The sequence below is a fragment of the Musa acuminata genome, chromosome BXJ1-3, assembly GCF_036884655.1.
Source record: "Musa acuminata AAA Group cultivar baxijiao chromosome BXJ1-3, Cavendish_Baxijiao_AAA, whole genome shotgun sequence".
Taxonomy (NCBI): domain Eukaryota; kingdom Viridiplantae; phylum Streptophyta; class Magnoliopsida; order Zingiberales; family Musaceae; genus Musa; species Musa acuminata.
The window spans coordinates 9,009,731-9,023,482 of record NC_088329.1 but is presented as its reverse complement, the minus strand read 5'-3'; the positions used below and the strand labels follow the sequence as shown (position 1 = coordinate 9,023,482).

At 45.6% G+C, this 13,752-nt stretch overlaps 1 protein-coding gene and 1 long non-coding RNA gene across 7 annotated transcripts; one reads left to right on the top strand and one right to left on the bottom strand.

The window, feature by feature from the left end:
• Nucleotides 1-6,007: 6,007 nt before the first annotated feature.
• LOC135636967 (uncharacterized) lies at nt 6,008-7,520 on the top strand. 2 transcript variants are annotated; one of them, XR_010496121.1, is made up of 4 exons: nt 6,008-6,193; nt 6,320-6,349; nt 6,546-6,688; nt 7,087-7,520. It is a non-coding gene; the product is annotated as an uncharacterized LOC135636967 (long non-coding RNA). The 2 variants fall into 2 exon arrangements; XR_010496120.1 differs by having other exon boundaries at nt 6,008-6,349.
• Nucleotides 7,521-8,900: 1,380 nt separating this feature from the next.
• On the bottom strand, nt 8,901-13,752 carry LOC103977989 (homeobox-leucine zipper protein ROC5-like). Of its 5 annotated transcripts, none has more exons than XM_009393679.3 (10): nt 13,643-13,752; nt 12,454-12,753; nt 12,150-12,370; nt 11,959-12,076; nt 11,182-11,871; nt 10,995-11,096; nt 10,705-10,908; nt 10,192-10,366; nt 9,740-10,110; nt 8,901-9,614 (listed from the first exon to the last, which is right to left on the bottom strand). In XM_009393679.3, exons 2-10 carry the CDS (start codon nt 12,673-12,675, stop codon nt 9,231-9,233), a joined length of 2,487 nt encoding a protein of 828 aa, XP_009391954.2. In that variant the 5' UTR covers nt 12,676-12,753; nt 13,643-13,752; the 3' UTR covers nt 8,901-9,230. The 5 variants fall into 5 exon arrangements, with proteins under 5 accessions (XP_009391954.2, XP_018678660.2, XP_018678659.2 ...); XM_018823115.2 differs by lacking the exon at nt 13,643-13,752 and adding an exon at nt 12,891-13,391; XM_018823114.2 differs by lacking the exon at nt 13,643-13,752 and adding an exon at nt 12,985-13,391.

Sequence of the window (13,752 nt, the reverse complement as noted above, 5' to 3'; positions counted from 1 at the left end):
TTATTTATATCGATGTTTGGGGTCATGCTCCAATCCTATCTTTTGATAAATTCAGATTTTATGTTATTTTTATATACCACTTCACTAAGTACACATGGATATATCCTCTTCGTCATAAATATGATGTTTATACCATCTTTCCCACCTTCCGGAAGTTGGTCGAAAATCATTTTTAGTCTACCATCAAAACAGTCTACTCTAATGGTGGCTATGAATATCAAGCCATGACATCCTATCTCTTAGCTTGTGGAATCCAACACCTTAAGTCTCCCCCGCATACTCCTTAACTAGTTGGCTTCACTAAACGCAAACATCGGCATATAGTAGAAACTGAGCTCACACTTCTACATTATGCTTCCATGTCTTTAACCTTTTGGACAGTAGCCTTTCAAACTGCTGTCTATATTATTAATAGAATGCCTATACCAGTACTATAATACTAGTCCCATTTTGACACACTATTTCACAAACCCCCAGACCTTCGTAAATTCAGAGTGTTCGGTTATCTATGTTATCTTTGGTTACGTCCCTATGCCTCTTATAAGTTAACATCACAATCTATTCCTTGTGTCTTTATTAGTTACTCACTTGAACATAATGCTTTCCGCTGTTATAATCTCCACACTCCCAAAGTCTTTAAATTATGTCATATTGTTTTTGTTGAGTCTAACTTTTCTTTCCAAAATCTTCACTATCTTGCCATGCGGACCACTTCACTATCTTACTGGAGTATACCTCTGGTCCAAACAGACGAGCCTCTCATGACTTTGTCTAGTTCCCCCCCTCCTAATCCACACTATACTAATCTAGTTCAGCAATTGCCCATTCCTACTCCACTCCTCTCTTCCCCAATTGATGGGGTAATATGTTCCGAAATACAACCATTATCTTTACCTCCTTCTCGGCCAAGTGCCCCTGACGTGTCTCCACTTGACCCGGCTTGTGCCATTGACCCTCAACCGCTTATTCCGCCAACACCGCCTCCCGATCCTGTAGTCTCGAACCATCCTATGACCACATGCTCTAAGAGTGGTATTTTCAAATCGCGTCGAGTCCTTAACCTACATGCTATCATGGATTCATCATCCCCCGCCGTTGAACCCACCACCTTCACTCAAGCCCAAAAATATCTACATTAGCATACCGCCATGTGTGAGAAATATAATACCCTCCTCCATAACTCAACGTGGGATCTAATACCCTTTCATCATTCACAAAATATTATCGGGTGTAAGTGGGTCTTTCGAATTAAGCGGAACCCAAATGGCTCTGTTGCCCGATATAAGGCACGCCTCATTGCCAAAGGGTTTCATCAATGACCTGGAGTTGATTTCACTAAGACATTTAGTCCTTTTGTTAAGCCCACTAAATCCGGCTTATCTTGAGTTTGACTACCACTAAAGGCTGGCAATTACGACAATTGGATGTTAATAATACATTTTTACAGGGGTCTCTAACCGAAGATGTTTTTATGCAATAACCTTCTAGTTTCACTCATCCTCAGTATCTAAAGCATGTTTGCAAACTTCAGAAAGCCATTTATGGACTTCGTTAGGCTCCAAGAGCTTGGTACACTGAACTTAGCTCCTTTTTGACTTCCGTTGGCTTTTTCAACTCCAAATCTGACACTTTGTTATTTCTACGACACCACCATGGAGACACAATATATATTCCAGTATATGTGGATGACATTATTATCACAAGCAAAAATCCCATCAAAATCCAAGCGTTCATCAAATAGTTGACGGATCGTTTCTGGGCGTCGAAGCTATATTCACATGTTCAGGTCTGTTTTTATCACAACGAAAGTACATTCAAGATTTGTTATCAAAGACAAATATACAGGATGCAAATGTGGTTACAACCCCCCTCTCTACTAGTGGTTCTCTCAAATTATCTAATGAAAGTCCTACTACGGAACCCACTCAATACCGCAAGTTATTAGTTCTTTACGGTACTTAGCTCTTACCCATCCAGACATCTCCTTTACAGTCAACAAATTATCGCAGTTTATACAGTAGCTATCTACTATGCACTGGTTTGCGGTCAAGAGAATTTTGCGATATCTTAAAGGGACCCTTAATCATGGTCTCTTTCTTCATAAACACTCTCCACTTCATTTTCATGCCTTTGTCGATGCTAATTGGGCAAGCAACCTTAATGATAGAACATCCACATCGGGGTATATTGTCTTCCTCGGAACTAATTCAATTAGTTGGAGTTCTAAGAAGCAAAAGATAATCGCATGATCTACAACTGAAGATGAATACCGTGCCATTGCCACTGTCATTGCCACTACCGGATCACAAATCTACTCTAAGAACTCAATATCAATTCCACTTCTATAATGTATTAAGATAATATCGGAGCTATCTGTTTGTACGCTAATCCGATGTTCCACTCTCGCATGAAATATATTGTCATCGATTTTCACTTTGTGCACGATTAAGTTATCTATCGTCAACTTCATGTTTCTCATGTCTATATGACTGATCAATTAGTCGACTCACTCACGAAGCCTTTAGCTCATAAACTTTTTGCATTGCATCGGTCCAAGATTGGTCTCCTTGATAGGAGCACCATCTTGTGGGGGCATGATAGCATATGAGATTTTCTTAACTGTTTAAGGAAATCCTCCCTCTCAACTTATATAAATAGGGAGAGAACATGTCAATGCAAAACAGATTTTTCAATAATTCTTCCTTCTTCTATTTCTTTTAACAGTATGCTCATATCAAGCCACTCTTTATTAGCTCATTTGGTTGATTAGCCAAGAAGTTTAAGCAATACTTTATTGGAAACATACAACCTAAGTGTTTAACAATGACCCTCTTAGGACTTCAATTAGGGGAGGAAGAGATGCTATTGGATTTCATTACTTGATTCACAAATGAGATTTGAGACATAGCCAATACTCATTCATCGCTCTTCATAGAGACCTTCATAATGAGACTTAGGCTCTCTCGACTTTTTATAGTAATTAATAGAGAAACCACAAATAATAGTACTCAAGATATTTCAATGAGCAAACCAATACAACATCATCAAGGCGATGATCTTGGCAAAGTGCATGGAGTCAAGCAAGAGTAGCTACTCCTAATATCAATTCCAAGGTCACCTTAGCGGAGGAGGCATAATCAACCAGAGCTATCTTTCCTTAGTTTCGAGTTGACTCTCCTATATATGTTATACACTGAGATGTTCCTCTAAATTAATGAAACAAGACACCTAAGGGATCCTCATCTAATGAGAACCCCATAAACAAGCAGGGATAGGTCAAAGTACTTTTGATTCCATAGAGATTACAATAATGATATAGAAAATTATAATAATTTAAAGGAGTAGATTGAGGAACTTATTTATCAAAGACACCTTTTCGATTCATTTGAAGGTATCATGAGTCTTCACCTTGACTTGAGGGGCTAATGGAAAGATGAATTGATGTCATAATTGATCGCTCGACCTCGGGAGGGGATAGTTTCTTGAAGCATCAAAGGATGGATGGTACCTCAACTTTCAAGAAAGAGGAGGTGGAGTACCTCAACTCAAACCATGACGATGCATAGGTGGTCTCGTAAGGATGATTAACACTATGGTGAAAAGGATCCTAATTGATAGAGGTACGTCTATAGACATATTTTATTATAATGCTTTTTAGAAACTGAGTCTGACCTTACCTAGACTGCTTCATCCTTGACGGGGTTTACTAGTGACTCTATTTCTCTCATGAGGACTATCAACTTATACGTCACATTTGGAGATGAGCCTCACTTCAAGATAGTTCCGCCTAAGTTGATGGCAATAAACATTCTCTTTGTGTATGATGCAATCATAGGTCAATCAACACTAAGATATAAACAGTTGTATCAACCTGCCCACAAATCATGCCAATATTATCTAATAGTAGTTTTCCTTTCGAAGAAAACATAACTCGAGGTGTCCCCGATGGATCCCCGAGACATTATAAACCCAACTCCTCACTCTGATCTTGTGGAGTCGTTGATCAACGTACTTCTTAATCATACTCGGCTCGATCAAATTGTTAAGGTAGGCGTAATACTATCTGAGTTGAGATGAGTACAACTCATCAACTTTTTTTCTAAAGTAATATTGAAGTCTTCGTATGGTCACTGAGAGACATGCCCAGAATCAACCCTAGTATGGCCCGACACCTTCTAAACATCTCACTTAAGATATACTCGGTGAAATGACTCCAAAAGTTCACTCCTGACCGCCAATAAGCCATTAGCATCAAGGTAAACAAGTTGTTAGGTGTTGGTTTTATATTCGAGATGTAATATCCCCAGTGACTTACAAATATTTTATTTATTAAAAAATCTAATGAAAACTAGCATATGTACATTGACTATTCCGATCTCAATAAGGCATGCCAAAAGGATAGCTATCTTTTTTCAGATTGACCAACTGGTCGATGCCACCTTGGGTTATGAGTTGTTGATATTCATTTATGCTCTCTTGGGATACAATTAGATCAAGATAGCTCCAAAAGCTAAAGAACACACCTCACTCATTACCGACCGAGAAACAAACTGATATCGAGTTATGTCTTTCGAGCTAAAGAACACTAAGGCAACTTACTAGAAGATGATGAACAAAATATACAAGCACCAAATTGTGAGAAATATTAAAGCCTACATGGATAACATAATTGTAAAAGTAAGATGGCCGACGTGCATCTAGTCGACCTGGTAGAGACATTCCAAACATTAAAAAAATTTCAGATGCGTCTAAACTTGGCTAAGCGTGTATTTAGAGTTAACTTAGTAAGTTCCTCGGTCTCGTTGTACACCAAGAATAAATGATAATCTCAAGAAGGTGTGAGCTATATTGGATATGCATCCACCTCGGTCAATCAAAGAGATATAACAAACGATAGGTTATTTGACAATCATTAGTCGGTTCTTATCTAAATTGACAATAAATGTCTTCTATTCTTTATGTCATTTGGCAAGCTTGGTTGGTTTAGTGTCCAATAATTGTACAAGGCATGTCACGAGAGATAATCTCATCGAAAAGCACTTGAGGTGCTTAGGTTGGCCAACCTCGGCCCGACCTCCTCGGTGAGTGCCTTAGGTGACTAGGTTGGTTAGTCTTAACCTGACCTCCTCAACGAGCTCCTAACTCAACTAGATCGATTAAGTATTTAGGATCCCCATCCACTTCCACATGGCCTATGTGTCGAGCGGCCCAACGACTATACTTCGGACCTCTCTATAAGAGCCTTTGAAGTATGGGCTATGGGATAAACAATAGAAAATATATTCTCAACTAATGACAGCTCGATATATTATAATACATGTGGTTGCTTAGTGGGCATAAAGGAGACAAAGTCAACCCTTTTGGTTTGTCAACACGGACATTAGTCAAAAGGGGTGATTATCAATTGTTTCCTAGACAAATATTTTATGAGATTCTTTCCTCAAGCGGCATAAGTGAAATGCTCCAGAGGTATCTCAACAATCATCTCATCCTTCCTAAGTATATAGATCTGAATCATGTGAAGTTAACTCACACGTCACTAATTTTTTCTCAAACAAATATTTTTCTAAAAAAATTAAACAAATGTATCGATAAAAGATTACTTTGGATACTTAAAATGTTATTGTATGTAGATGGGCACGCCACACGCAACATAGTTGCCTTGTGCAACATCGGGTGAGACACGCACAAATATACATTTTCTACATTTGAGTTGTTGATCACAGCACAAGTGGATACACGTCACGGTAAATGGTAGGTTCCGATCTCACTCGGCTGGACAAGATTGGATTGGGTCATGCTTGCCCACGACTAATCAAAGTTGGACCGACACTTGTTGACCGATTCGGACTGGTTTAGCCCACAATTAGTTTGAAGTTTTATGCTCGGTTGGTTCCGTGAGAAAAAGATGATGCTTTGCATCATTCCCAAATAACATTGAAACTAAATATAATTCATTCCCAGAAGTGCCACTTCAAATAGTGGTAGTCGGTTTAACCAGATAAAGCCGAGCAGGGAGGCGTCCTTCTTTGCCCGATCTCACCGGACGCTGCGCGGTAAGGCGCAGTCACCAATACAATCGACTGTATAAATAGACGGAGGAGAGGATGCGAGAGAACCATCAACTGCGCCTTTCACCGCCATTCTCACAGCAACAAATCCTTCGACCCATCGATTATTTCCAGATTTCCAGGTGAAAACATATCCAAATCCCGACTCTCCTCACTCTTCTTCTTTTTTTTTTTTCCTGACATTTTTTCATTATTATTTCAACGCAACATCGATATATTCTTCTTCTTTGCTGGCTACAATCTTTCAGACGAGGAGGCGATGGCGGCGAAAGATACAGGTTCGGTTCGTTTTATTTTTTTTCTTGTTGGTTCTACAGAGATTGAGAAGTTTGATTGTACGTTAGAGGTTTTGTATTAATCGAGGGATTTAATATTTTCGCGATTTTTTTGGGGTATGATTTGATGTTCTTTGTTGTTTGGGGGGATTGCTTTGGTGTTCTTTAATCCCCCCCCCCCTCCTCTTGATGAGTTTAGATTCTTCCAATGATGTCGCTCGACTGGGAGAGTTAGGGACAGAAGAAGCCCTGACTCGCGTTCCGAACCCCCCTCGAGTTTACCGCTGCGGCAAGTGCCGAACCCATGTCTCGCGTTCCGATGACATCCTAGCAGAAACACAGGTGAAGCCCTTATTACTCTTTTGCTAATCGGACTAAATAGTCATGATTCGGAATAGCTGCTTTGGTGACACGAACAGATGGGCACATGATATTAGCTCAAGTTTCTGTTTTCCTCGTTGCATCTTAATTTCTTTCAGTCATTCCTGCACGGTAGGTTACAAGAAGAACACTGGTGTGTTAGTCTCATGGGTCATGGAATTTAGGGAAATTGTTTGCATCAATACGAGTTGGTGTAACCATGAAATAGTGTTTGTGAGATTTGGTGACATTTGAAGATCATGATAATCAACTTTAGTATATTTTGTTCCAAGTAATCCCTTTTGGAGACCAATCTATTTCTCACATTTGATGAATTAGCGATGTGACCTCTGTTCCACGCTTCATTAAATTTTGCTCAGGAGCATTATGGGCCTGTGATTCTGTTTTATCGTGCCACGAACATATATTTGGGGCCAGAGCAAGGCTGGCGGCGACTGAGAGGAGGACTGTCTAAGGTTGCCGATGTCTTCTGCCGTGGATGCGATGAGAACTTGGGATGGAAGTATGTAAGAACTCATGATTTTCCAAACAATTTTACAGAAGGGATGTTCAGCATCGACAGTGCAAAGATTGTCGTGGAGTAAAGTTGTAAATGGATGGTGTGTTGAAGAAGAATAATTTGGTTCTGCGTGATCCTGGATCTTTGGATAGATACCCTCAACTATTCTTGTACATTAAGTTAACCTTCCCACCGTAGTGTGCTGGTCTCTGTAAATATCGGTGATGTTGGTCCTCCAATCATGAAAACATTTTCATTAGTTGCATGCAATCACAGGTGCCTTCTTTTCTCGTATGCTTTACCCATTTAAACAATGCTTCGTGAGTTGTTTTGCTACATGGGTTTTGAACTGCCCACGCCTCACCTCATGAAATGGTCTATCATATCTTTTAACTTCAAGGGTTTATCGTACTCAAACTGCTGTAGACGATGAACTTATTTCCAAGAGTTCATGACTGCGCGACTACAAAGGTTTTCCTTTTATAACCCACGAGTTGCTGTCGGCGAGGGTACGCCCTTTTTGGAAGTCAGACCGACGGGACAAGCTTGTCTGCGACCACATCAGTAATAATGTCAGCCTATGTGGTGCCACATCATCACTCGACAAGATAGACCCTTTGTGGCCTATTGCCACGCTACCGACCGATGCGTAGTGGCGATGGGCAACGTCGTCCGGTGACGGCGACATTCAATTGTGATACGCAGCGTCGGTGGGCTTGTAGCAGTGGCCATGACATGCAGCAATGGCAGCACGCTATGACGTCGGGACGCGACAACGCGCTTGAAATGTCGCGATCGTCTTGATGATACGAAGGACCGGGGGACCTCAATCCCACGTTGAGAAGTTGAACTGTTGTAGCCAACTGCTCCATATATATATATATATATATATATATATATATATATATATATATATATATAATTTTCTATTTCGGCGATCTTAAATCTTTAGAATGTTTGTTCCCATACTCCCATCGGTATGTCCTCTGCATTCAGTGCTCTGAGCCCTACTCTGCTCTATCCCAGGCTCTCCTAATATAAACCTTTTTGTGACATGATCCAACACAACCTACCTAAAATACTTACTAACATAACAGCGTCGCAGTGCTCTTTAGCCAGCTTGCTACTTATCTGCTACAAAAACTATGCAGTGTGGCAGTCATTGCGCCGCTTGCGGTTCAGCAGTTTGTGCACGTCTCTTATCTGACTAAATGCCGCAGACGCTACACGGTTGTATGTTTCGTGCAGCAGGGAACTCATCTGACTCCACATGTGCTGCATAAGCTCCACATGTGTTTGTGCAGTCTTCTGATGATCTGAGGACTACATGTTACAGTTCCGCACAGTTGCACGGCCATGCGGTAGAAGCGAACAATTCACCCGCGCAGGCCAGCAGAGTGAATCGCATTAAATACGAGCAGCGTTGCAGGCCGCGGCATTAATGCGCTTCGCTGGCCGTGAGCAGCGAGCAGCTCACCTTCAATGCGTGGCAGGGAGGAGCGGCAGGGGGGCCAACTTCTACAGCCGAGCTATTAACCCCAGCACTACAAGAACAACAAGCCAAAGTGTACTTCTCATCGAGCTTTGGATTACTCATGAGGAAGAAGAAGAACGGAGGATGGATCTGATCGTCTTATAGATGTTATTAGCTAACCCATAGGCAACACAAACCACTCAAGGACAACAGAATATAGATATATATATAAACAACAAGACAACGCGCGGTTTGGCCTATTTGTATCGGAAGCTATAGATTCTTGAGACGTTTCCTTTTGTATGACATGGAGGAAAAAGAACAGTAAAGGCACACAAGTAAATTCTGGGTTTGCTTTGGTTTGGTTTGGAGAGGGAGTCAATGCCCGAACCACACAACCACCGTCGCTCTGTGTTGAAGAAGACGAACCTAAAACTACGTGATGACTCGGTCACACCCGCGGTTCGTTCTTGACTCGGTCTCTATTTATTTGACCTTTCCCTTTCCGAGTTGTATACGGCCGGCTTCACTCAGATCTCGCTGTGGACTGCAGCCTTGATCTTCTGAACCGTGCATGAGATGAGGCCGTTGACGGTGTCCACCGTCTCCGCCGTAAGCTTTTCCGTCGGCTGGCCGTTCACCAGAATCTGGAACCCGATGGTCAGCAGCGAACCGGAGCCGGCGGTGGCGGCGCCGTCGCTGTGGTGCTCTTCGGTGAGCTCTCCTCGGTAGCCGGCGCCATCGGGGACGATGGCGAAACCGGAAGGGAGGAGGGCGACGTGGGCGGAGTCGCCGCCGTTCATCACTAGGTGCATGGCTGGGATGTCCACCGGCGCGTACACCAGCATTGCGCCGGAAGCGTCGGTGTAGGTCTCCTGCAGTAGCATCATGCTGGTTTGGCTGGCGTTCGTGGCCTGCGCGTCACCGGGATCACAAGTTACGTTCGTGCAGCACACCGTGGACGATGAGGGTTAAAGAGGGGGGGGAGGGGGGGGGGGGGAGGGAGGGAGGGAGAGAGAGACAGGCAGGGTTCTCTTACAGTGGCCCATATGAGGGAGACGCGGTTGGCTGCTTCCTGGCCTTTGGCGATGTGCGCCATCTCGCACATCGGCCCGCCGTTGGAGAGGATGTCCCACTTGCTGCGGAATCTGGTCTCGCATAGGAAGTCGAACAGCCGCTTGGGCGGCGCGGGGATCCACACCGATGTGGCCACGCTGAGCACCAACCCCGCCGGCTCACCCGGTACGTTCACGCTCATCCTCGACATCACCCGCACGTCCTCCCCGATGGTCTCCGACGCCAGCTTGCTCCACCCATGCGCGGGCGACGCGCAGACCCCGGCGCAGAAGGCGTTGGTCATCCGACGCGCCAGCTTCAACATGCTCCTCTGCCCGCTCGCCGTTATCGATGCTGTCGAGATCACAATATCGTAAGAATCAGTCAAACGACGCTGTTCACGATGCTTCAGAGATCAAGCGGCTGGCTCCTTACCAGTCTCGTCGCGGGCCACGGCGGTGGAGGACACGAGGGTGGCAAGGCACTCGCACTGGCGCTGTAGGGTGGCCACCCAGCGTCCGGCGCCGAACGCCTGGCCGGAGCGGAGCAGCGGGCGATACAGATGATGCACTTGGCCTTCGTCGTACTCCGCGTGCTCCACCCAGGTGACCTGCCAATTCAATCAAACAATGATACCGCCATTTGGTCTAATCGTTAGTACTTCATCTTAATACATCTACTTCTTTCATATTTCTCATTTATTATTTGTGCAGGACATGAACACGAAGCATTCATACCTCCACAGGTACGTAAAGGGCAACTAAGAAGGAGAAGATGTTGTGCAGTGGGGATGGCATTAAAGAAATTGGATAAAAGGGATAACAACACACAGACAAAAATGTTGATCAAGACTCAAGTCCCGAGGTAGTAGGAGGAAGATCTAAATGAGATTTTTCTTGTGATCGAATAAGAAAGATTTTGCTCGGCTAAAGACAGGGAGAGGAGGACCTTGGAGTAGCCATCCGGCATGTCTTGCACCAGGCAACCAGACGGCAGCCTCCTGCAGTTAGCAGAAGAGACATCTGCTCTGATGCCGTCAACGGCGACATCGACCACGGCCCAAACGCCCTCCGCGTGCTGCTTGCAGAACCTGAGAAAGCTCACCTCGCGCACTGCCACCAGCGGGGAGAGGACGTGAAGCTCCGCCTGCATCTGAACCATTCGCAAAGCTCGGTGTCAGAAAGAAACCCATGGTATTTGTGAAGGCAACACAGTACACAGTGCAACGATTGGCTCACGAGTTGGAGGGCGCCGTCTCTTGTTCCACTCACGCCGCTGGATATCAACTCCGTGGTGGTGGCCTTGGCCACGATACTTGGGAACATATGAACCCAACGACTCTGCGTTACGGAGATGAAGACATGTCACGAAGCTGAAGCTATCCATCCACCATCGGAGAAGTAGGATTAACAGATCATAACTTACCGCATCCATTAGGGTCTCGACGAGGGCGACGCTGTCAATGGACACTATCCTCGTCTCCCTCGAGGCCTCTGACACAGACCCAACCGGCGATATCCCGGCGATGGGGCGAAACGTCCGGCGGTACTGCTCGTAGTTCAGTGCCTTGGGACCACCTTGTGAGCTCGCAAGCCAAAGTGGCTCCTCCATCTGCGCCATGCTCATTAGCTCTTCCATTGCAGCCAATGCAAGCTCCAAGAGCATGCTCCTGTCGCTCCCCAGCAGCGCCTCCATGTTCTTGCCCATGGTCGGAGCGACAGCATCCAGTGGGTTGCTGCTGAACCCCGGCAAATAGTCGGGCAAAGCGGAAATAGTCGGAGCGACGACGGAGTTGAACCCCGCGAAGATATTGTTCCCGACTCCGATCTCCAAAACCGAGCTCGGCATGTTCGGAGAGATGTGGCCGGCCAAAGAGGAGACGGACTTCCCCAGAAACTTCTTGGCGATTGCGCACAGCCGGTCGAGCTCTTCCTTTAACCGAGCGTTCTCCAGTCTAAGTTGCAGCCGTTCCACCGAGACATTGCCGAGCATGACCGGACCTCCGCAGTTCTTGCAAGCCGCGCTCTGCGTTGCTTCTCGAATCGCCATGTTCGCCGCCCTCATCTTGTCGTTTTCCTGCCGGAGCTTCGTGTTCTCGAAGCGCTCGATTTGCGTCTGTAATCCATCAACGAGCAAAAGTTCTAAAGGGAACCACAATCCAAGCAACAAAGAGAGGATTTGTGTGTCTCGTATCGTTCCTACCTTCATTTGGGTGCGTCGATTCTGGAACCAGAACTTGACTTGTCTGCTCTCCAAGCATAGCCTCCTGCTCAGTTCCAGCCTTTGCTTCTCATCCGGGTGGGGGCAATCCTTGAACAGACTACAGCATGGAACAGGCGATCAGGAAGAAGAAAAGGCCACAGATTGCCAATGGATTCAAGGATCGGTCTTACGCTTCGAGTTCCTGGATCTGTTGCGGAGTATGGCGGTGGTGTCTCTTTTTCTTGCGAGGATTCTCCTGATCGACGTCGTCACCGGATATGGCTTCCAAGTTGTCGCTCTCCGATCTGCTCTCATTCTCATCGTCCTTGCTCCTCTTGGCCGAACCCACGTCACTGCCACCGCCGACGCCTGCCATCCTGCTCATGTCTATCTGTCCATCCACGTTCGATTGCTGGCCCAAAAAGCCAAAAAAGAGAAAGCGTCATGAATGAATCGAAGGGAAGGAAACATGGTCCGAGGTTCGGTCTCGTTTACCAGGCCGAGGGAGAGGCGGGGAGAAATGAAGGCGGAGTTTGGGAGCCTCTGGGAGATGAGCTGCGGCGGAGATAACTCTCCGGCGGTCATGGCCGCGTTGCCGTAAGCTAGAGCGCCTCCTGATCTGCCGTCTGATAACCCCCCAAAGCTCATCAAATATCCTTCCTTTTCTTGGTTCTTCTCCCTCCAGAGTTGGTCCTCCGTGCTAGCTTGTGCTCTCATAATATTTTCTTTCCTCGCCGACTTGCACTTGTCTGGGATCGGATCTTTTGCTTTCGCTTGCCCAGAATCAGAATTTTTCTGAGGAATTTAATCGGTTTTAATGATGCATCAATATTGAGTACAGTGAAAGAAAGGGAAAAGATGGATACAGAGAATATACTGTACAGAATTAAGGAAAGAGGCAGAAATGGAGAGAGATCAGAGAAGGCGAAAACCGCAGGCTTTACTGCAAACCAATGCCTCCTCCAACTCCCTCTCCCTCTTTCCTGGTAAAGGAGAAAGAAGACAAGACTTGTGCTGCTGTGTCACCTCTTCCTCTCCCCCTCTTCCCCGGCTCCTCCTATCTACAGCCTGGATCAGAACCCTAACTCACTCGCAGCAGTCCCAATCCCAACCACAAGATCCAATTTTTAACGTGAAAAAGAGCGAAGAATCCGATCTTTGGCTCTCCACTGCACCACCCTTTGGGGCAGAAGAAAGACAAGCAGGGGAGCAAACCCGGAAGCGCCTCAGAGATGCCAGCAGCGGAGAGGGTGACCTCAAACATGAAAACCGGAATTGTGGACTCTTCGGCCTCACAGATAAACAAAAACGACAACCGATCGCTGTTCATTTGACCCCCACAACTCCCTCTCTCCCTCTCCTCTCACATCCCTCGTAAAAGATGAAACCAAAAGGAAAGGTCCAAAGCCGACACCGAGATTAAAACAGAAGAGAAGGCCCTTTACACACTCTCGCTAACCCCAAGCGAGAACGAGAGAGAGAGAGAGAGAGAGAGAGAGAGAGAGAGAGAGAGAGAGAGAGCGAGCGGCAGAGCGACCACGTTCTGCACCATGGCAGATCAATAAAAAAGGTTTTGACTATGTCGCAGACGGCAGCAGCGCCCTGCAGTCAAAAACGACCCCTGCGACTTGCAAGACAGCAGTAAAAGAGGGGGAAAAAGCAGACTCCTTTCCATGGCAATTACCTCACTCTTTCACAGGGTAAGAAACGGATCGAATCCAGGAGCCCGGAAAGTGACCGACGGCGACTTCGAACGAGGAGAAGAAGAACAGGGGGGGAGAGCGAGGAGGTGGG

Bases quoted from the DNA above. Each gene is read 5' to 3' on its own strand.
- LOC103977989 (XM_009393679.3), bottom strand. From the start codon at position 12,675: ATGAGAGCACAAGCTAGCACGGAGGACCAACTCTGGAGGGAGAAGAAC. The intron at 11,872-11,958 runs GTAGGAACGATA...GATGGATTACAG, and splicing joins ATCGACGCACCCAAATGAAG to ACGCAAATCGAGCGCTTCGA. The intron at 11,097-11,181 runs GTAAGTTATGAT...TCCGTAACGCAG, and splicing joins TCGAGACCCTAATGGATGCG to AGTCGTTGGGTTCATATGTT.